This window comes from Oryctolagus cuniculus, chromosome 3 (assembly GCF_964237555.1).
Source record: "Oryctolagus cuniculus chromosome 3, mOryCun1.1, whole genome shotgun sequence".
Taxonomy (NCBI): Eukaryota; Metazoa; Chordata; class Mammalia; order Lagomorpha; family Leporidae; genus Oryctolagus; species Oryctolagus cuniculus.
Window position 1 is genome coordinate 20,429,030 of NC_091434.1, and position 22,705 is coordinate 20,451,734.

At 55.6% G+C, this 22,705-nt stretch overlaps 1 protein-coding gene across 9 annotated transcripts in view; it reads left to right on the forward strand.

The window, feature by feature from the left end:
- The first annotated feature begins 3,919 nt into the window (after positions 1 to 3,919).
- Positions 3,920 to 22,705, forward strand: part of CFAP65 (cilia and flagella associated protein 65) — a 36,182-nt gene continuing 17,396 nt past the window's right edge. For 2 of the 9 annotated variants that reach the window (XM_008259174.4, XM_070070183.1), the window contains exons 1-16: positions 3,920 to 4,034; positions 4,780 to 4,960; positions 5,909 to 6,041; positions 6,382 to 6,553; positions 8,454 to 8,638; positions 11,914 to 12,016; positions 12,767 to 12,933; positions 13,104 to 13,303; positions 13,557 to 13,702; positions 14,174 to 14,396; positions 14,724 to 14,989; positions 15,750 to 15,950; positions 16,175 to 16,534; positions 18,892 to 19,029; positions 21,191 to 21,436; positions 22,336 to 22,560. In XM_008259174.4, the coding sequence (XP_008257396.3) occupies positions 6,389 to 6,553; positions 8,454 to 8,638; positions 11,914 to 12,016; positions 12,767 to 12,933; positions 13,104 to 13,303; positions 13,557 to 13,702; positions 14,174 to 14,396; positions 14,724 to 14,989; positions 15,750 to 15,950; positions 16,175 to 16,534; positions 18,892 to 19,029; positions 21,191 to 21,436; positions 22,336 to 22,560 (2,625 nt within the window). In that variant the 5' untranslated portion in view covers positions 3,920 to 4,034; positions 4,780 to 4,960; positions 5,909 to 6,041; positions 6,382 to 6,388. Of the gene's footprint in view, positions 4,035 to 4,059; positions 4,499 to 4,779; positions 4,961 to 5,908; positions 6,042 to 6,315; positions 6,554 to 8,453; positions 8,639 to 11,913; positions 12,017 to 12,766; positions 12,934 to 13,103; positions 13,304 to 13,556; positions 13,703 to 14,173; positions 14,397 to 14,723; positions 14,990 to 15,749; positions 15,951 to 16,174; positions 16,535 to 18,891; positions 19,030 to 21,190; positions 21,437 to 22,335; positions 22,561 to 22,705 lie in introns of those variants that run through there. The other 7 variants (XM_017343133.3, XM_051848148.2, XM_051848152.2 and 4 more) reach the window with 7 other exon arrangements.

Consider the following 22,705-nt stretch of genomic DNA (forward strand, 5'->3'; position numbering starts at 1 on the left):
AGACTGGCTCTTACAGCAGGGAAGAGACAAATTATACAGCCCATGGTTGTTGGGGTTGGGATTCAAATCCAATCTTCTTAGCTCCAGAGCTGTTTCCTAACCACTCCACTGTACTGTCTTCATGGGGGTAGCTTCATTCTGTTCATCTCTCAGGATTTCTAGACTGGATTGGCTGAAAGAACAGGAGACAGAGGCAGGAGGAAGGAGGAAGGGGATGGCTCAAGATGGGCTGATCAGCTGGCGCTGTCCATGGTGCTGGTCAGAGAGACAGTCATGTAGCTGCAGAGCTGGCAGGAAGCGGTGTAGGGGAGGGCGTCCACAGAGAAGGGACCCTCATCAGACTAGAGGGAAATGAGCAGTTGGATGTGGTAAGAACTCTTCCACCAACGAGGAAGAAGCCAGAGATGGAGATACTTCAAGTTGAAATAAGTAAATATATACAGTAGCCTGTGAGGTAGGGATTTGTCCTCATGTCTGACTTGCCACTAGTACAGGTAGCTATACTGATTGGTAGCAGTGGGTAAAAACAAACAAAAAAAGCAACAAAATCAAACAAACAAAAAACAGTCACTGGGCCCTCCACTTTGGCTGTTCACTCCTTCCATCTCCAGGCTTCCTCATGACCTAATAATTAAAGGGTTAAGGCCTGGTGCAATGTGGGCTTCCAAGACCTTGATTCAGCTCAAAGGCCTGAGGGTGTCCTTTCTCACAGATCAGCACCCATACCTTAATAATTGTTAGGTATTTTGGGTGCCACTTTCTTTTATCTCCATTTTACAAGTGAGGAAAGTGAGATTTGGGGAGGTTTAATGATTGCCTAGCATTGCTCAGCTACTAGAAGTTGGAACAGAACTTGAACTTGAGTATTTCAAGAGCAAACTCCATGTCCTTTCCCCTCCATTCCCCTACTGTTGGCCTGTGTGTTTTCTCCCCTGTGGTGGGGACAATGAATAGAGGCAATAAGTTATCTAGATGGCTTAGGTTGGTATTTGGATGTTAGAAATTCTATGCTGAAACCAAAAGAATGGAATTTTTTTCCTTTGAACTCTCTTGACACGTGGTAGTCTACTCCAAAATTTTCACCAGTTTTGTGCCCTGGGAGCCTCTTCAGCCTGGAGGTACTACCCATCTGTTAAAACTCTCCCATCCCAACAGTTACAAGGCACCATGGCCTTCTAATGCAGAGTGCTCCATACTTGCTCCTAGATCTAGCCCAGAACTATCCCAGGGGCTTAGCAACAGTGTCTCCCTCTCTACCCACTAGCTGGGCTGAGATGACCTGACCTAGGCATTCTTCAGGTCAAGAGCTTCGGTGGAAAGCCCCACCTTCTCACCTCCTTTCCCCAAGGACGTTTGAGATGCAGACCTGTAGCAGCACTCAGTAGAGTGCATCCAGGGCAAAGGAAGGTGGCAGAGCACTAAGGACTGAGGCTGAGGGGACTTTCCACCTGGACAGCAGGGCATCTCCTTCCATCTTTCTCTGCCTCAGAGAGCAGCAGGGCAGGCTCCTTCTTGGTGAAACAAATGAGAACGACGTGGAGAGAAGGATTTCCCACCTCTCCAGGGTGCAGCAGAGAGGCCAGGAAGGGGAGGGTGCACAGAGTGAGTGAATGGCTTATCTGCAGGGACCTTCCCCTTAGCAGGTGACCTTCCTGGATCTGTGTATCTGACTGCTGATTGCTTGGCACAGGCCTGGTCATTCTCTCTTCACACCCACTTTTGAAGATTATCCTAGGCACCAGATGAGGAAGCTAAAGTTCAGAAAGATCATGTGACTTACCCAAGGTCAGACAACCAGTAAGCAAGACTCTCAGGATTAATTCCAGGTCTGTCTGATTTCCCAGCCCAGCCTCTGTATGCCATGAGGAGTATGGGAAGACACTTGGAGAAAAGGCTGAGGAAGGTAACTTTTACAGACGTGGAAGCCCAGCTTCCAGTCTAGGAGGATCTGAGGCTGTCTCTCCCCACTCCCAACTCCCCCCCCCCATCCTTTTTCCTTTCTTCTACATCCTGATCCTCCTCAATGTCCTAAATCATCACCCACCTTAACCAAACAGCACCTTCCCTTATTGCCTTTTTGGGGTCCACGGAGGATAGGATCAGGGCCCAGCACCTATTATCCCCTGTGGGTTCTGGGCTCCTGAAAGGGGGACTTCCAAAGCAATCCTGGCTTCCTCTTGCCCCTCCTCAGGCCCAGTTCCCTGCCATGCCTCATTCCATGCTGTTCCCCACCCTGGATAAAGTCCAGCAGGCGGTGCCTTCCCTGGGAGTCCCCCATGTCAGCCAAGATCATTGGCCAACAGGGCTCCCAGGCAGAAGCTAGAATCCACTGAAGAAGAGCCCACAGGGGCCCTGCTGAGAGCAGCAACCATCTACTTTTATGGTCCCAGGCCCAGGATCCACCACGGTGCGGGCAGTTGAGAGCTGAGGAGGAACACTCCCTAGAAGCTGACACAGGGACACATGGGTTTTCCTCCACCTCGGGGTTTTCTTGCTGGGATTCCTGAGGCCACCACCAAACTCCACCCCCAGAGCAGAGTTTGCTCCTTATTTTTTTTCAGCCTCAGACCAGACAGCTGAGTCAGGGTGACCATTTCAAAAAGAACTTAGGGAAAAACAAAAAGGAGATTGTTAAAGAAACTACAAACAGCACGAACATCATCATGTCCAAAGTATGGGTTTCAGATTCTGAGAGTCCTTTTAAAACCTGGGAAAGCGCACTGACTTCCACAGTCCTGGATTCCAGGCAAGCTGCAGGCCTGGTGTGCTGGGGTTAAGTCAGTGGGGGTGCCTGGGCTGCCCCTCCCCCTAGTCCTGGCCTCCCCTGGCCACGGGGTCTCCCAGGCCAGCTTGGAATACTTTGCCCCTTCAGGCTGTCTTTCAGAGTCCGCAAGCCCACTCCAAGCACCCCACAGTAAGACCTTACTGTCTGGGTTTACCTCCAGACTGCCGATGTCCCCTCTCCCTGACTATACCCCCAGCCCTCCAACCTGAGAAGAAAAACATCCGCTTCCTGGACAGTGAAACATCTTTAATTGCTCACGAAGGAACTTTGAGACTCCACATATCTAGACATCTTCAGCCACAGACACACACATGCAGGTGCACACACTCGGCAAATGGTCAAATGGGCTTCCCCCAGTCCACATTATGTGTAACAATTTTTCCTTCATACATTAATCTTCAGGTCTCCTCAAAAGAGCCGCTCGTCTCAATGTTGAACATGAAGAAATGCTCCTGGCCCAAAAGCACCAACGTTCTTTCCCACCCACAAAGCAAGATGCAGATTAGAAGTTACCACGGACTGTCATTTTTTAAAAGATTAATTTATTTCTTTGAAAGGCAGAGTTGGTGGTGGGGAGATCATTCCCTGGTTCACTCTCCAAAGGGCTGGATCAGGCTGATGCCAGGAACTTCTTCCCGGTCCTCCACGTGGGTGCAGGGACCCAAGCACTTGGGCTATCTTCCTCTGCTTCCCCTGGTGCATTAGTAGAGAGCTGGATCAGACTTGGAGTAGCCAGGAGTTGAACCGGTGGCCATATAGGATTCCCGCATTTAGGCGGCGGCTCACTGCACTTCAGCGCCAATACTCATGGGCTGGTTTTAAGTCGACAACTGCGGTTGAGGATCTGACCCTATATCACCAGCATGTGTGTGAAAAGATTCACAGACTCCCATTTGGGTGACCAGTCCGCCCAGTAACTTTCTATGAATTTGGTTGTGAACTAAAGTCGCCATTGCTGGGGCCTCACGACAGCTAGGGGATTGGATATATCGGGTTGCGACTGGTAGAAGCCCAGAGTGGCTACTAGCAGGGAAAGTCAAAGAATTAAAGCTGACGGTAGGCGCTAAACGTAGGTGGGGCATTCGCTTTCTATGAAGCTTGGCTCATTCGGGCTGCCGTCGTTGCCCTGGGACACCAAGAGACGCTCTGTCCTGCGCGTCCTGTATCTATGGAGACGGCAACATGGCGGCGGTGTGAGTTCCGAGCGTTGGTCCCGGGATCCCAGAAGTTGCGCGAGTGGCCAGGGAAGGTATGGGTCCCGGGAGACAGCCTGTTATAGGAACTCGTGGTCAGGGGTCCCCTGCATGCGCTTCCGAGAGCCCCGTGGGACTGACGTGGGCGAGATCCATCAGACGGAGGATCCCGAAAGAAAAGAGACGCGGCTCTAAGTCTATTTTCTGTCCCTTCATTTTACCCTTTTCTTACCTTTTCCCTCAACTCTGCAGGACGACTCGTCACTTTTTCCACGGCTCAGTTTAGGAATTTTTTTTTTTGTCAGAGAGCAGGCGAGTAAAGGAAATTTATAGGAAAAAATTTAATCCTCGAGATTAAAAAATCGGATCGAAACAAACCCAAACATCCTCACTTGCCCAGTGACTCCTCGCAGGGTAAACCTTTTGGAAGAGCAGCAGGCTAATGTGGACGCTGTGGTTAGTGGTAGTGACGTGGGTTTGTCACATCAGTTTGTGAAATGGGGTCATCTTCATTTTACAGGTGAGACGGAGATGGAGAAACTTGTCTGAGGAGATGCTGGACCCCAGCTTCCCTCGCCCCAGGACCGATGCCAGAGCCCCACTGGGCCCGCCTCGCACCCCGCTGTTCCCCATCTCCCTGGGGTCGTTGCGTGTGTCCAGTGGAGGCTTCTTCAGAAGCCCAGAGCACAGGGGGATGGGTGTGTGTAGAAGTCCCCGAGGCCAGAGCCACTCCTCAGTCAGCCGGACTGCAGAGCCGCCCAGTGGCGGAAAAGTGAGGGACTCTTCTCCCTGTCTCCCCAGCTTGCGTTTCTTTGAGTCCTTCTGAACGCCCACCTCACATGTGAACGTAAGAGTCGTCCCTGTCTTCTCCAGCGTCCGGCACAGGGGCTGCCCCACAGTAGGCGCCCAGTAAGCACTTTGTGAAAGGAATGCGCGAGTGAATCTGAGATGGTCCCCTCCAGAGGGTTTGGAAATGCTGCCGGTGAGCAAAAACTGAGCCCACAGAGTCTCCCTCTGGGGCGGAGGTGTCCAGTGGAAGTGTGTGAATTCCCACTGTAAAGATAATGACTAAATCCGAATGCCTTCTAATAAGGAGCCGAACCGCAGGCTTGAAAAGAGATCATTTTAGGTCAAGTGGCGGGCAAGTCACATGAAATCATAAACCGTTGTAGGGATTAAAATAGTTGTAAAGACCTTACAGTACTTCCTGGAATAGCAGTTATGGAGCTCTGTGTGCTTGAGATGCAGGTACTCTGAACTGAGTTCTGTGGCGTGAAGTATCCAGATTGCAAAGACTTAGTGGGGAAAATCTGAAACAGTTCCTTAATGACTCCAGATTGGTTATATAGTAAATGAATAGTATTCTTTGATATGGTGGATTCAATAAAATATATTATTATAATTAATTTCACCTCTTGCTTTTGAGTTTTTTTCATGGTGGCTACTAGAAAATTTTAAATTGCAGCTGTGGCCCGTGTTCGATCTGGGGAAGGTGATTTGTGGTGACTTGTGGGTGATGGCTCCAAAATGAATGCAAAGGGAAGTGAGAGCTGTATCTTTTTTTTGGGGGGGGGCTCCTGGGAGCGGCCTGCGCGGGGCTGGCCTTGGTATGTCTGAGGTGGGGGGACACTGTGGGCCCAAAGCACGTAGCCTTGCAGGAGGCAAAGTCACACAAGCTGGGGATGACAGAGGGGGTCAGCTGGAGGAAGCAGGGATTTGAGGGGATAGAGCCAGAGCCCGTTGGAGACATTTCGAATTCCCTAAAGCAAAACCTAGCAGCCTTTTAAGCAGTGGCATATGCACCACGTATATTTGCATCCATCTCCCCGCTGCAGTCCATCTGGGGGTCCCTCAGCTTTAGAGATGCATTCATTTATCCTTGGACTGCTCTGATGTTTCAGCGAGTGTTGACTTTCAACCTGGATTACAGGTGGTGCCCTGGTAGAAGGAATCCAGAGAACCAAGAACCCGCCTGCCTCACGTGCCTCTTCCTTGCCTCTTATTCCTGCTCCCAGGAGGCAGGACACAGTCAGAGGAAACAAGGGAGCAGAACCCCGATAAAGGTAATGTGCGTGCTGGGCCATGCCGCGTGTGGCCACAGAGGGGCGTGGCCACGTGGGCCTCACCCCAAGTCCCTCTTTCAAGCGCCTTTCCCAAGTCCCAAGACTCCTGGACAAAGCCCTAGATCCGTATCCAGTCTCATTGCTTGTGGTGCCCCCTTTCCCCCGTTGCCATGGCTAGGAACAGACCCCCCTCCTCCGTGTCAGTGATGCCCACAGCGAGTCTCTGCCCTCGACTGCTTTCTCATGTCCCTTCCACTCTCTTCCCAACTCCAAGCTCAGACGTGGACCAGGCAGGAACTGCTGGCTTAGCCCAAGTGCTTCTCTTGCACTTGTGTTCCAGGAGCCGGATGCTCGTCCAGGCATCCCCAGGCCCCACCATGAGGACCAGGGAGAGCGGGGACTGCACCAGGAACTCCGGCGGCTCCTGCCTGAGTGGCAGCGCGGTGGCCATGCCCACCCTCGATGGCAGCAGCATCGCTATGAGCGCCTGCAGCAGCAGCGGCAGTACCCAGGTGAGGGGCTGACTAGTGCCCAGGGCAGGGGCTGGGAAACTCAGGGTCTCCCGTCGACACCGCAGCGCTCCATGCTGCACAGACGCGGCTCCAAGCAGACTGGTGCGCTGATGGCAGGGAGCTAGCCGCGAGGGGCTGTGGGGGGAGGGAGAGCCCCGAAGAAGGGCAGGTGGGAGGCTGCCCAGGTGCCCAGTGTTTTCTGTCTGCCCTCAGAAAGCTCCTCTGGCCTTGACCCTTCGGACTTTGGGGTTTACCGAAGTGTAGATATTGGCTTTTTGCAACTCTTCTGGTTCTCTCGCCGTGTGATGGTGCAGTTATTCAAGGTGGTGGCTGTGGCGTGGGACGGTAGAAGAAGGGAAAAGTCATGGAATTTCTCTTCCTCTCTCTGCTTTTGACAGCATCTCCTGTGCCTCCACTTCGTGTCAGAAGTGTCTGTAGCCACCACGTAAGCAAGGCGTGTGACTGCATCTTGATGCCACTAACTCTTGGGTTACCTTGCTATTCCTTGGTCATGCATTAAATTCCTTGTTTTTTTTTTTTAAGATTTATTTATTTATTTGAAAGTCAGAATTACACACTGAGAGAGGAGAGGCAGAGAGAGAAGTCTTCCATCCAATGGCTCACTCCCCACTTGGCCGCAATGGCTGGAGCTGGGCCAATCTGAAGCCAGGAGCCAGGATCTTCTAGGTCTCCCACATGGGTGCAGGAGCCCAAGGACTTGGGCCATCGTCTACTGCTTTTTCAGGCCACAGCAGAGAGCTGGATTGGAAGAGGAGCAGCTGGAACTAGAACCGCCGCCCATATGGGATGCCGGCGCTTCAGGCCAGGACGTTAACCCACTGCGCCACAGCGCTGGCCCCCAAATTCCTTGTTTTAAAGCCACAGAGTGGCTTCTGTTTTCCTGGCTGGATCCTGACTGATGCTATAAGTGATATTTGCAGAACATTACCTTCCCTCATCATGTCACCTCTCCTCCATGTGCAAACGGGGGAAGAAAATCTCATCTTGCCCATCCCACACTGTGTGTGTATCAAGGGTATACACACTGAGAGAGGAAGGGTTTACCTGTCACGCTTGCCATTATGGTTCCAGCACATAGCTCTGTATCCAGTGTAGAATAGATGGTCAGCAAATATTTGTGGGATGGATGGCTACACGCTTGTGTATGTTACAATGGAAAAGCAAGACTTGATCAAAGACAAAACAGCCACGAGTTGAGCTATGGTAGGGAAAGACACCTATTTGATTTTCGCTCTGTCTTCCTGTCCCTGAGTGGTTTTCCACGCCTCTCCATATCTCTCTCCTCGGAGAGATAGCAGTTATGGATCATCCTGTGGAAGCATTTTTCCACTGGAGACAGGAAACGTAGGTGTACTACCTGTCTGACGTCACCAGGACCATATTGGAGTGGCCCCAGAAGCACACGAGGGTGTTGCTTGCAGGCAAATTAGCTCCTTTTTCTGCTCTGCCAGCCAGGTGACGGGTGCAGAGGGAACTGTGGAGTGTCCCTGTAGTCTGGGAAGGCACCTGGGATGGACCATTTGCATTGGGAGGGGCTTCTGTAGGGAGGAGCTGGAGAGGGGCAAAGAAGAAGAGGGGGAAGCACCTGCAGGAGAGGCAGCTGAGGTGCACTGAGGCACTGAACAGGCCGGCCGAGGCTGCGTTTGGATGCCAGGTGGGATGACCTGGGAAGGCATCTGGGGCAGCAGGGGCTCTAGCTGCAAACGGCTCCAGTGACCTTGGAAGAAGTAAGGCTGACTCATGCCTCACCTCTCCCCGGACCAAGTGGCAGCGCCACTGTGTGCTGGAGGGGGAGAGATCTTTGCCCATCCTCCTGGTCCTTGCTTCCTAACATCCAATGTCTCCTTTCTTCTCCCTTTCCTCCTCACCACCTGAACAGCCTGCCAGCCCCATGGACACTCAGGTGTGCATCTCAAAGAAACAGGACAGAGTGAAGAAGAGGATCATCTGGGGCATTGAGGTGGCTGAGGAGCTGCAGTGGAAGGACTGGGAGCTGGGGAAAGAGACCACACGGAACCTGGTCCTGAAAAACCTCTCCTTGAAAATCCAGAAGATGAAATACAGGTACCAGGCACCCAGCCCCTGTGCTCTCGAGCCCCCCAACACAGGCTCTCTTTACAAGCCCTCTTAAAATTTCATGGAAAATCAGGAGAGTGTGATGAAGTCACAGAGTAACTGTCTGGGGCTCGCCTTCCCCCGTAGGCATCCCTCCTCTGTGGGAACCTCCCACCCCAAGGAGACCTACTGTCCTGACTTTCCTGTGCACAGTGTTCTTGCCTTTCTCAAATGAACTTAACCTGTGTTTGCACGCTGAGATGATACAGTTGAATATTGTCTTCTGATGACTTTACAGGCATGGAAGAATATAGTATAACTTTGTAATTCTTGTCTAAAATTTTGATTTATTTTCTCTGTATTTTTGAGAGAGAGAGAGAGAGAAAGAAAGAGAGATCTTCCATCTACTGGTTCACTCCCCCAATGGCTACAACAACCAGGGCTGGCCCAGGCTGAAGCCAGGAACCTGGAATGCCATGTGGGTGGCCAGGACCAAAATACTTGAACCATCACCTGCTTCCTCCCAGGGTGCACGTTAGCAGGAAACTGGACTGGACACAGAGTAGCTGGGGACTCAAACCAGCCATTCTGATGTGTGATGTGGGCATCCCTAGTGGCAGTGTAACTGTTTTGCCTATGCCATCTCTGGCTCATCCGTGGGCAACTATGGTTCACTGTGCTCTTGTGTTCCAGTGCATGCCTGTGTCTATCCAGGCTTCTGTTGAGGGACCCGTGGGTTGTTCCCCATTTGGGACTGTTAGCAGCATCTGTGTGTGCCTCTCTGTTTGCACATGTCTAAGAGTTTCTCCGAGGTTTACAGAGCCGGTTGCCGAGGCCTGGGAGATGTATGAGTTCCCATTTTGTAGATAAGGTCAAACCATTCTCCCACATCTGTGTCTGTTTATATTCCCACCTACAATATATGTGAGTTCCTGTCTCTCAGTGTTCTTACCAATACTTGCTACTGTTAGGTTTAAAAAATGTTGCCAGCAATGAGAACTTGTTGTGGTTTTAATCTGCATTTCCTTGATTACTGATTTCCCTGACCACTATTAATGAGGTTGAGTGTCTTTTCATAGGTTAACAACCATTTGCATTTCATTTGTGAAATCCATGTCAAATCTTTGCCTGTTTTTCATGAGATTGTCTCTTTCTTTCTTTTTTTAGTAAATTCTCATCCCAGATTCTAATCCTTGCTCAGTTATGTGTTGTGAATATCTTCTCACACCTGTGACTTGTCTTTTCTGCTCTTTATTGTGTCTTTTTTTTTTTCTAATTTTTTGACAGGTAGAGTGGACAGTGAGAGAGAGAGAAAGAGAGAAAAGTCTTCCTTTGCCATTGGTTCACCCTCCAATGGCCGCTGCGGCCGGCGCACTGCGGCCAGCGCACCGCGCTGATCCGATGGCAGGAGCCAGGTACTTATCCTGGTCTCGCGTGGGGTGCAGGGCCCAAGTACTTGGGCCATCCTCCACTGCACTCCCGGGCCACAGCAGAGAGCTGGCCTGGAAGAGGAGCAACTGGGACAGAATCCGGCGCCCCGACCGGGACTAGAACCCGGTGTGCCGGCACCGCAAGGTGGAGGATTAGCCTAGTGAGCCGCGGCGCCGGCCCCTAGTGTGTTTTTGTGAGAAGACTGTTGACTACATATTCCATTTCTTTGAGGGCTACAGGTAGAGTGGACATAAAATTTATTGTATAGGGGTTGGCGCTGTGGCATAATGGGTAAAGCCGCCGCCTGCAGTTCTGGCATCCCATATAAGCGTCAGTTCAAGACCTGGCTGCTCTATTTCTGATCCAGATCTCTGCTATGGCCTGGGGAAGCATTGGAAGATGGCCCAAGATGGGCCCCTGCACCAATGTGGGAGACATGGTGCGCTGCTCCGATCCGAAGCCAGGAGCCAGGTGCTTCCTCCTGGTCTCCCGTGCGGGTGCAGGGCCCAAGGATCTGGGCCATCCTCCACTGCACTCCTGGGCTACAGCAGAGAGCTGGACTGGAAGAGGAGCAGCCGGCACAGAATCCGGTGCCCAAACTGGGACTAGAACCTGGGGTACCAGCACCGCAGGTGGAGGATTAGCCTAGTGAGCCGTGGCGCCGGCCTCTCTCTCTCTCTCTTTGCCTCTGCCTCTGTAACTCTGCCTTTCAAATAAATAAGTAAATCTTTTAAAAATTTTAGTGTATAATTCTTTTTAAACATAATTTTGTTTATTTGAGAGGCAGAGAGAAAGAGAGAGAGAGCGTTCCCATTTGCTGATTGACTCCTCAAATGCCTGGGATGGCTGGGGGTTGGACATGCAATCCTGGTCTCCCATGTGGGTGTTGGGAACCCAGTGGTTGAGCATCACTGCCACCTCCCAGGTCTGCATTGGCAGGAACTGGAGCCGGAAGCTCGAGGTGGGGCTCAGGCACTCAGGGAGCGCAGGTATCTAAACAGCCGTGCTGAATGCCTGCTCTAGTGCATAAACCTCTCAGTTATGGCAAATTACAGTGTCTTAGACATGTGTTCATTTCACCTAAAAATAAGCATTCATTGGTACAGAACTGCTAGTGTCAGGGGCCGGTGCTGTGGCTCAGCATGTTAAAGCCGCCACCTGCAGTGTGGCATCCCATATGGGCGCCGGTTTGAGTCCCGGCTATTTCACTTCTGATCCAGCTCCCTGCTAGTGGCCTAGGAAAGCAGTGGAGGATGGCCCAAGTGCTTGGGCCCCTGCACCCACATGGGAAACCTGGAAGAAGCTCCTGGCTCCTGGCTTCAGATCAGCTCTGCTCTGGCTGTTGCAGTTATCTGGGGAGTAAACTAGCAGATGAAAGTCTCTCTCTCTCTCTCTGACTCTACTTCTTTCTGCAACTCTTTCAAATAAATAAAATAAATCTTTAAAAATAAAAAGAACTTCTGGTATCATCTTACTGTGTGAAGGGGCTGCAGCATCAATGGTCCCCACCACCCTGGTCCCTGCACCCCATTTCTCCCCTCTCAGACCTGGGGGTCCATGTCTTGGTGCTCAGGGATTCTGTTGTGTCGCAGGGGCCCTCCCCTATCCCTGTTCCTGCAGGTCCTCACACTCATCAGAGGCACAAATGCTTCCTCCTTTTTGTTCCAGGAACAGGAGGAGGAGGAGGGAGAAGGGATCCTTTTGTTTGTGACCAGCCCCCATGGCCCCTTCTCCATGGCCACCCCCTGGGCCTCTCGAGCCCCTCAGTTCCACAGGAGCTCCTCTGCTCTCCCCGCCTCCTCCGGTTGAGGAGCCCTGATCCCAGGTGCTCATCCCAGGGCTGTCTCCCGCAGGCCTCCCAAGAGCAAGTTCTTCTTCACGGTCATCCCTCAGCCCCTCTTCCTGAGCCCAGGCATAAGCTTCACGCTCCCCATCATCTTCCGGCCTCTGGAGGAGGTGAGGTCCCCAGGCCAGGGGTGGTGCCGGGACACGGAAACAGAGGCCTAGAGGCCTTGGGGCAGGAAGCAGGACAGAGTGGCCAGCGATTCCCCCAGGCATCACACAGGCTGTCAACGGGAGCACACGCCCAGCTCGGGAAGCCCCTCAGTCTTAGTGGGCAGAGGGGTTCCCCATTGGATACTGGAGGATAAAGGCTGGGGCACTGTGTAAGGGCACTTCAACAAGTTGAGGGAAAACGGAACTAAAAGATAAGTTTCTTCTGGCACAAAAATATTTTGAAACTGTACAAGGGGTCTTCATAAAGCTTACGAAAAATGTGTATCATGGAAAAACTATGCGTGGATTTCAACAAGTTTATACACAAAAATAAATTTATCTTTTAATTCCGTTTTCTATGAACTTTGGGGAGTCCACTCAATTTGGCTTTCAAAAAGCCTTGGATTCCTTGGCCATCTTCTGCTGCTTTCCCAGGCGCACAGGCAGGGAGCGGGATTGGAATTGGAGCATCCAGGACTTGAACCGGCGCCCAAATGGGATGCCGGCATTGCAGATGGCAGCTTAACCCACCATGCCACAATGCCAGTCACATGAAAATACCATTTGGCCATTTCTGAGACCAAAATGGGGCAGGTGTGCGGGTAGCTGACTCCCTCAGAGGCTGGGAGGGCTGCTGCAGGCAGGTGGAGTGGGTGTTCTCTTGGGGCCATCCACGTCCCACTGACCTGTGGCTGTCTCTGCTCACTACAGAAGGAGTACATGGACAGGCTGTGGTTTGAGAAAGCCGAGGGGACATTCTTTGTGGACCTGAGGGCCACCCTGCCTTGCCACAAGCTGACCTGCCTGCCATTACTGCAGCTGCCCATGTGTGCCGTAGGGGACACAGTTGAGGCCTGGTTCGACCTGGACAATGTGGGGTGAGGGGAGAGGCTGAGACTCGGAGGTGGGGAGCAGCAGCCCTAGGAGGGGATAGTGGTGAGCAGTGGTACGCAGCGGCAAGCGGGAGAGGACAGAGGCTGGCCGGAGTGCCCACCTTTCCAAGGCAGGAGCCCAGAGCCTGAGCCCCTCCCTCTCCCCCTCCCCCCAGGGACCTACCCACCTTCTTCACCTGGGAGTTCCCCAGTCCGTTCCAGATGTTTCCCGCCACGGGGCTCCTGGAGCCAGGCCTGGCCTGCCAGATCAAGGTGGCTTTTCAGCCCCTCGTGGCTGTCATCCACGATGCCGAGGCCACGTGCTGGTACGGGGAGAACAGCCGGCAGAAGTGCAGCATCCAGCTGCAAGCTGTGGGTGAGGCCCGCCGTCCTGTCTGTCCCCAGAGCCTCCCGCTGCCCCTCCTTTAGGTCGCAAGCTGCAGTGTGTCCCCATCTTCACCCTGGCATGCCCCCCCTTCCCAACAGCCCACAGGCTTCACCCCTTCTTTGCCTCCAATGATATCACCGGCTGCTTTCTCCCTGGGACACTGCCTTCTTCCAGGCGCTGCTCAGCTGGGGCCACGGAGGCCCTGGCGGGCTCCCACCAACCCATCCCCTCTCTGCCACAGCCAAGTGCGCCCAGCTGCTGGTGAGCATAAGGCATAAGCAACCAGAGGACCAGGATGCCATAGGCTTCCACAAAGTGCTGCACTTTGGCTCCGTGGCTGTGGGCTGCACAGCCGAGCGGCAGATCAGGCTGCATAACCCGTCGGTGGTACGCGCAGGGCCAGGGGCAGGTGGGAAGGCCCAAGGCAGGGCTTGGGACCCCAGGAATGGGTGCTCCCAAAATCCATGCCCTCTTTAGAACGCCCCCTGCCGTCCACACCTTTGGTCCCAAGCTTCCCATAACCCATTTGCACCAAGAGTTGTCAACAGGTGTCCTGTGTCCACCCCCTCTCCCAGACACAGCTGCGTGGGGTCATCCCCTGGCTCCCCGGAACAGTCCCTAGAGTGACTGCCCTGTACGGACCCCTGGACACAACCAGCCACCACGGCACCTTGGACAAAAGAAAAAGGCCCCCCTCTCTGGGCAGCCCTAGTGCAGGGCACATGGCTTGGCCCCTTCCTGCCTCCACACTCACCGCTGGGCGGATGCCAGCTGCCCCTTGCCCCCTCCACTGGGCACCTCAGTACAGTGCACAGACTTACCCACCTTGTCACCTGACTTCTGCCTCCTGCCCCGCAGGTGAACGCCCCCTTCAGGATTGAAATTGTCCCAGACCTGCTGGCCCAAGACCAGGCCTTCTCGTGCCCCACGGCCCAGGGCGTCGTGCGCCCAGGAGAGAAGAAATGCGTGTCGGTGATCTTCCACCCCGAGGCCCTGAGCACCAGAACTGTGGACTACTTCTCCATCACGCCTTCCGGCTGTGCCTCCCAAACCCTGCTCAAGGTCGTGGGCTTCTGTAGAGGTACTGGCAGCCCCAGGACACTGCACTCCCTCTGGGTGGCGGCCCCACACTTACAGCTCTGCACACTCCCTGACTGCTCCAAGAGCTGGCGTTGCCTGGTCCTTAGCCTGGGTGTTTGCTGCCCCCTGGTGGCCCAGTGGGGAATCATTTGCAGACACCTGGAGCTATGACACTGGAGTTGTGCACAGGCTGCAGGCCTCTGGGCCATTCCGTCCTGGCCTTCTGTCCCCAGATGACGCACCTCCCGTCAACAGGAACCCCTCTGAAGCATCCTTCGGGAGGCTGGTACTCCAGGCTCCTCCCAGGGACCCCGTCTCCTGTGCCCAGGTCCCGCCGTGTCCCTGCAGCAGTACTGCATCAACTTCAGCTGGATCAACCTCGGGGAGCGCTCGGAGCAGTCTCTGTGGATTGAGAACCAGGAGGACTGTACTGCCTACTTCCAGTTCGCCATCGACTGCCCGGAGAGTGTCTTCAGCATCAGGCCTGCCTTCGGGACCCTGCTGGGCAAGGCCCGCGCGACCCTGCTCTGCACCTTCCAGCCCACTCACCCCATCATCTACTTCCGGCGGGTGGCCTGTCTCATCCACCACCAGGTGGGTGCAGGGGAGGGGGCAAGGCTGAGGGCAAGAGGGGGCTCCCTCTGAGACCCAGTGATGCAGACAAGGCTTGGGGGGTACTGTCCCGTGTTCTGGAACTTCTGGGGTTGCTACCTGGGTTGTCACCCCCTCCAGGGCTGCAGCCCCAGAGTTGGCCAGGGGCACGTGAGCAACGTGGGAGTGCCAAGCTTTGCCTGTCTGCCGCCAGCCAAGGCCTGTGCTGCTGCTGTGGCTGATGGGCTGGGGAGAGGGAGCTCTGGTTATCGCCCCACACAGCAGGTGCAGGGCAGAGAGCTTTGGAGTTAGACATGTACCCTCCTCCCCCACCTCCTGGGGCCCCTGGGCAAGCTCATACACACTGTGCCCTGACCAGCGGGGGTCCGGCCAAGATGACAAGTGGGGGCTGACTTCTAGCTTAGAATCCCCGCCTGTCTGCCTGGAGGAGTGGGTGCCTTCTAATTCTTGTGTGTGCCGGGGAGGCCTGGGTGAGCAGCAGGAGGATGGGGCCTGGGGAGGCCATCGTTTCTCTCTCCTCTCCTGCTGTGGGCCTGAGGGCTGGTGTTTGCAGGATGCTCGCAAGGGGTGGGCGGTAGCTGGAGAGCGAGCAACGGCTGAGCATCCTGAGGGCTGGGCCTCCCTGGACGCCAACTGTCCCCCGCACCAGCCGGGCAGCTCTCGGGGCGCTCCTTCACCTGCTACTGCCACCTCTGCCCAGCTTCTGTCCCCCGTCCCTGTCCCATGTGCACAAACATCACAGGACCCACTGTTCCTGGACCTGATTGGGACCTGCCACTCGGACAGTAGTAAGCCAGCCATCCTGAAGCCGCAGCATCTCACCTGGTACCGCACACACCTGGCTCGAGGCCTGACGCTCTACCCCCCTCACGTCCTGTGCACCATGCTGAAGGAGAAGAAGCTGGAGCAGGACCAGAACGGGGCCCTCATGCTGCCCGTGGAGGTACCAGGGGCCCCTGCCTGGGGGAGCGGGGACAGGCTGCCCTCCTAGGTGCCTGCCCCCTGCTCTAGCAGTTCTGAGGCCGCCTGGGAGCCCAGAAGCCCTGTGGGCACCGTAGGCAGCCGACGGCGTCTTGGGTGGAGCCAGTTCCGGAAAGGCGGGTGTGGAAGAGGCACGGGGGCAGAAGCCGCGGCAGCCGCCCCACACGCCTGTCTCTCTCCGTGCAGGACCTGGAGGATTCGCCAGCGCCGCAGTACCCCAGCGTCCCTCCCATGACCGAGTTCTTCCTTGACGGCACGGGCAACATGGCTGTCTTTCCCCCGCCTGTCACCATAGAGCCCGTTGAAGTGGATTTTGGCGCCTGCCCGGGGCCCGAGGCCCCCAACCCTGTGCCCCTGTACCTGATGAACCACACCAAAGGCAAGATCACCGTGGTCTGGACACACAGGCCTGACTGCCCCTTCTGGGTGACCCCGGACACCTGCGATGTCCCCCCACTCAAGTCCATGGCCATGCGCCTGCACTTCCAGCCGCCTTACTCCAACTGCCTCTATGCCGTGGAGCTCGAAGCCTTCGCCGTCTATAAGGTGCCTGGGGCCTGGACGCTGGGAGGGGTGGCCGGGGATGACACAGGGCACTGCACAGCCTGTCCTGTCCGTGCCCGGTGTCTCCCGCTTCCTCCTTGGCTGGACAGGAGGAGCCCCTGCCAGTCCATGCCCTCCCAGACTCGTGGCTGAAGGGTTTCTTGGCTGCTCTCATGGTGGCCTCCATCCTCTAGGGGTGAACTCAGCTGGGATCAAGCCCTTTGGGAAAACGTGGTGCCCAGGGCCAGAGGTGCCCTGGCTTCTCTTCTAGTCCTTGAAGTAGGCAATGGTCCCTTTAAAGCTGTGGCCAGACAGGGCCTGGGGGACAGGCGCAGGGGTGCCCGATGACTGTCAGCCCTGCGGCACCGGTCCAGGCCTCTTAGTGCGAGCTGCTCCCCACCGTGTCCCCACTCCGCCCTGCCTTTCCCACTTGGCTCTGCCCCACCTGCTTCTTCCCCAGCGGTCAGAGCGCTGGGGCTGGGGCAGGTGTGGAGCCCCACAGTCGAGGTCACAGTCACCTACCAGCTGAGTGAGCTTGGGCAGGTTCCTTTGTGTCTCTGAGCCCTGGTCATTTCATCCATGAACTTGGGGCCACATCAGAGCTTTCCAGGAGGCTTTGCCGAAGCGAGTCTTTAATTCGCCTCCATCGCAGCATCTCAGCCTTGGGGAAACGTAGGTGCTTCGCTGAGGCTGGACACCTCGGATTTGTAGGCTGCAGGCTCTGGACCTGCTGTGCCTGACAGGGCGGTTACCAGCCACGCGTGCTACTGAGCATCTGACGTGGGGCTGAATTGAGATGTGCTGTGAGTATCAATAAGGCGGTGGCATTGTGGTATAGCAGGTAAAAGCCACACCTGTGATGCCGGCTTCCTGTATGGGTGCTGGTTTGAGTCCTGGCTACTCCATTTCTTTTTTTATTTTAAAGATTTATTTTATTTATTTGGAAGTCAGAGTTACACAGATAGAGAAGAGAGAGAGAGAGAGAGAGAGAGAGGTGTCTTTCATCTGATGGTTCACTCCCCAATTGGCTGCAATGGCCAGAGCTGCACCAATCTGAAGCCAGGAGCCAGGAGTTTCTTCCGGGTCTCCCATGTGGGTCCAGGGGCTGAAGGACCCAGGGCATCTTCTACTGCTTTCCCAGGCCATAGCAGAGAGCTGGATTGGAAGCCAGCTGCTCCACTTCTGATCCAGCTCCCTGCTAACGACCTGGGAAAAGCAGCAGAAGATGGGCCAAGTACTTGGGCCCCTGCCACTCACATGGGAGACCTGCATGAAGCTCCTGGCTTCACCTGGCCTAGTGCTGGCTGTTGTGGCTATCCAGGGAGTAAACTAGTAGATGGAAGACCTCTCTCTCTCTCTCTCTCTCTCTCTCTCTCTCTAACTCTCTACCCCCCCCAATCTGAAAGTAAAAATCTTTACTTTCAAAATAAGTAAATAAATCTTTAAACAAATAAATAAATGAAGGGAGAGATATTTCAGAAAGTTCATGATTCAAATGATGCAAAAACTGAGTATGGCACCAAAATAAACTTATCTTTTTGCCTCATTCCATGAACTTTCTGAAGAACTCTGATACATGCTAGATTCTGAGGACTCAGTACGAAAAGGTGAAAGCCCATTCGTAATTTTTATATAGGGGTAGGTGCTGGGGCGCCCTGGGTTAAGCTGCCTTCAGTGCTGGCCTCCCATACAAGAGCACTTGTTCAAGTCACAGCTGCTCCACTTCTGACCCAGCTCCCTGCTAATGTGCCTGGGAAGGCATCGGATAATGGGCCAAGTACTTGGGCCCCTGCTATACACATGGGAGACCAGGATGGAGTTCCTGGCTCCTGGCTTCAGGCCTGGTCCAGACCTCACTATCACGGCCATTTGGGGAATGAACCAGCAAATGGAAAATCTCTCTTTCTCTTTCTCTTTCTCATATATATTTCCTTCTTAAATATTTAAAAAAAAAACCACTTTTTATATTGATGCTACATTACAAGGATACAATTTAGGCTCCAATATTAGGCTAAGTAACACACATTACCAAAACCAGTTTCATGTGTCTCCTTCTCTGACATGGCTGTCAGGACATCTAAAATGACGCCTGTTTGCCACTCACGCTGTTTCTGTTGGCCTCACTGCCTGGGCATCTTCCTAGCAATGGGTGCTGCCTCCATGACCACCCCACCCTCCTTGGAAGGTTGGGGAGAGCCGGGCCCTGGTTCAGGCTCCAGGAGCTCGATTCTCTGCACCATTGTCCCAGGGAGCCCAGCACAGGCCTCCTGTAGCCCAGAGGTGGGGAGGGGGCAAGACAGTGCCCCCCAGGCTCCGACACGGGCCCTGGCTTGAGCCTGCCTGTGGCCCGCCCCCTGCAGGTCCTGCGCAGCTACAACAATATCGAGGAAGACTGCACGGTGTGCCCGTCCTGGTGCCTGACCGTGCGTGCCCGGGGCCACAGCTACCACGCCGCCTTCGAGCACCACGTCCCCCACTACTCCCTGGACGCCCCCAAGGTGAGTGCAGTCCCACAGCCCCGGGAAGGCTCCGGGAAGCTCTGCCTGCTGCCGTGGCCTGTAGATCCTTCTTCCTCTCTGATGACCTCAGAAACACATGCCAGCACCCTTGCTGGCTGTCATACACACACGCACAGAACCCTCGCTGGCTGTCACACACACACGCACACACACACAGAACCCTTGCTGACTGTCACACACACACGCACACACACACAGAACCCTCTCTGGCTGTCACACACACACGCACAGAACCCTCGCTGGCTGTCACACACACACGCATAGAACCCTCGCTGGCTGTCACACACACATGCACAGAACCCTCGCTGGCTGTCACACACACACGCACAGAACCCTCGCTGGCTGTCACACACACGCACAGCACCCTCGCTGGCTGTCACACACACACATGCACACACAGAACCCTCGCTGGCTGTCACACACACACGCACACACACAAAACCCTCGCTGGCTGTCACACACACACGCATAGAACCCTCGCTGGCTGTCACACACACATGCACAGAACCCTCGCTGGCTGTCACACACACACGCACAGAACCCTCGCTGGCTGTCACACACATGCACAGCACCCTCGCTGGCTGTCACACACACACACACACACACGCACAGAACCCTCGCTGGCTGTCTCACACACACACACATGCATACACACACACAGAACCCTCGCTGGCTGTCTCCCACGCACACACATACACAAAACCCTTGCTGGCTGTCACACACACATCTGTACACACACACATGCACACACACACGCTCAGAACCCTTGCTGGCTGTCACACACACCACAGACACACACACACAGAACCATCACTGGCTGTCTCACATACACACACACACACACAAAACTCTCGCTGGCTGTCACACACACATCTGTACACACACGCATGAACACACACATATACAGAAGCCTCTCTGGATGACACACACACACGAACACATAGAACCCTCCATGCCTGTCACATATGCACACACACACAGAACCCTCGCTGGCTGTCTCCCACACTCAGCCAGTCCCAGGGAGGCAGCCAGCTGCCCTGGTCCCCGGCCCCGGGACTGGGAAGCGTGGGAGTTGGACGGCCGCCCCGCCCGCCTGGGCCTCTGCCCTTAGGCTTCAAGCTGCAGCTCCTTCAGTTGTTGGGGCTGTTTCCCGAGTGCCCGTAGGTCCCGAGTTTGGGCCAGGCCTTAGGGACACAGCAGCCGTGCCAGGAGTCCCCACCATGGGGAGCTCCCAGCCCTGCTGCAGGCAGAGCCATCCCCTTCCTCCGGGAGTCAGAATTCCCAGGCCCCGCCCAGGGCCCTTGGAGGCCTGTCTGGAAGACACAGGGTTGCAAAGCTCAGACCCTGAGCCCGGCCCCCAGCTGCTGATTCTGGCCTCACACTGCCGATGCCGTCCCTGGTTTCCATCACAGTCCTCAGTTTTCTCATTCGTCTTCTTGTTGCTGGAAAGGTGCCACTTGGGGACAGTGTGCCTGGTGGCAGCCCTGCTCCCTGCCACCAGCTGCAGTTCCAATACCAAACCTCTGCCACCCCTGGGGTCCTGCTTGGGGGCTGCCCCTTCCCGAAGCTCTCCCTGACTCACCAGGTGCTTGCCAACTCCCTCGGCCCCTTCCTGCTGGCCAATGCCCCCTCCTGCCATGCTCTGCTGCAGATCCGGGGCCAGCGTTGCTCCCTTGCCACCTCCCACATGTGCACCTGTTGCCCCAGCTGGATGGGGGCTTAGGTCCAGGATTTGGGCTCCTGTGTTTGGTAGCCTGCTGAGGATTCAAGTTCGTGCAGGCCACGTCCCCAAGGCCCAAGGAATGTCTGGGAGCTGGGATTGTTGGGACCGGTTACTCACTGCCACCTGCGTGAGAACTGGAAGGAGCTGCTCACCCCACACCCCTGGGCTCGGATCTCCAAGGGCGGCTCCTCCGAAGGGCGATTCCCAAGCACCCGAAAGGGACACAACTTCCTCTCTCAGCTCCCGGAGAGGCCTGAGTCGCTCCTGGGAATTCTTTGGTGCCAGGCTGCGGCCTCCGGTGTGGCATGGGCTCCATGGAGGCTCCACCCCAAGGCCAGGCACACACAGCTCTGAGTGTTTGCGAGCCGGGGTGGAGATCAGAGCTGGGGGCCTTCCGTCCTCTCCTCCCCGCCGCAGCTCTTCCCCGCGGTACCCTCCAGCGAGCCCTCCTACCGCAGCCTGCTGCTGGTGAACAAGGGGCCCATGCTGCTGACCTTCGCCCTGGCCCCCAGAAGCAGCGCGGACGTCACCCTGCGGCCCACCTCAGGCCTCGTGGCCCCCGGCGCCCACCAGATCCTCCTGCTCTGTGCCTACCCCAAGGGTACCACCTGGAAGCAACACCACCTCTACCTGCAGTTCAATTCCTGCCCTCAGTACCTCAAGGTAGGAGGCAGGCGGACAGGAGCTGGGTCCCCCACGTGTGTCTTCTCCCAGTCACATTCTGAGGTCGGCCTTCAAGGTCCCCCCAGCTATGCTGGGGGGAGGGGGCACTGCTCTCCAGGAAGTGACCTCGCAGGGAGAAGACCCCTCTGGTTACACCTGTGAACAACTCTCCCTTCTGTCCGGGCCTTGCCTGCCCCACTCCTGGGGTCTGAGATCAAGAAAAAAAGGGTGCCGAGGTCCCCGAGGGAGGCTCTGGGACAGCAAAGGCTCGGTCTGTGGGTGGCAGCGAGGTGTCTCGGGCCACTTGTGTTGCGGTAACAAAAGGCTTGAGGCGGGGCACTTAAGTAACGGAGCTCACGGTTTTGGAGGTGGAAAAGTTCAAGGTCAGGCTGCTCCAAATGTTTGGCCTCCGACCGCGTTACCACGTGGCAGAGAAGCCACGGGCTGAGGGGCTCAGTGTGTGGAGTGGCCTCGTGAGAACAGACTTAGTCCAAGACTGCATTAGCATCATATGAGGAAGAGCCCCAGGACCTGTGCCCCCGCTCCAAGAGGTGCCCTCCCCCCCACCCCTGCCACTGGGGACCAAGCTTCCACCACATGAACCTATGTAGGACACACTCAGACCACGCACAAGCCACAGAAAGTGGACCTGAGGCTGAGCCAGGCATAGGCCCACGCCCCACCCCGTGAAGCCATCTCTAACTCTCTCAGCCCCTGGTTCTGCTCAGGCCTCATCTCCTGGGTCCGTCACTGGCTCCCCTGCTGAGGCTGGCAGAGGACCTGCTGCCGCCCCTCCCGCCCAGGGTGGGGGTGGGGAGGGGAGGAGCTGCCCCACGCCCGGCTTTCCGGCCACGCCTGCGGGGTGAGGACAGGCACTGCCCTGCTTCTTCGGGGCCCAGGAGGTGATCCTGCAGAGCCGAGAGGAGCCCCGGCAGCTGCAGCTGGACACCTCCCAGAGCGTGTTCTTCAAGCCCACCTGGGTGGGCTGCTCCTCCACCAGCACCTTCACCTTCCACAACCCCACGCGTCTGCCCATGGAGTTTGAGTGGAGGGTCTCCCAGCAGCACCGGAAGCTGTTGGCTGTCCAGCCGCCCAGGGGGCTCATCCAGCCCAATGAGAACGTGGTGAGTGGTCTCCCCGCGGCGCCCACCTTCTCACCTCCATCTTCATCTCTTACTCATGCCTTTCGGGGCCAGCTCTACCCTGAGGGCCCCCAACTCAATTCCCAAGCCCCGCCCCTTGTTACTACTAGTAACAAGTAGTTACTAG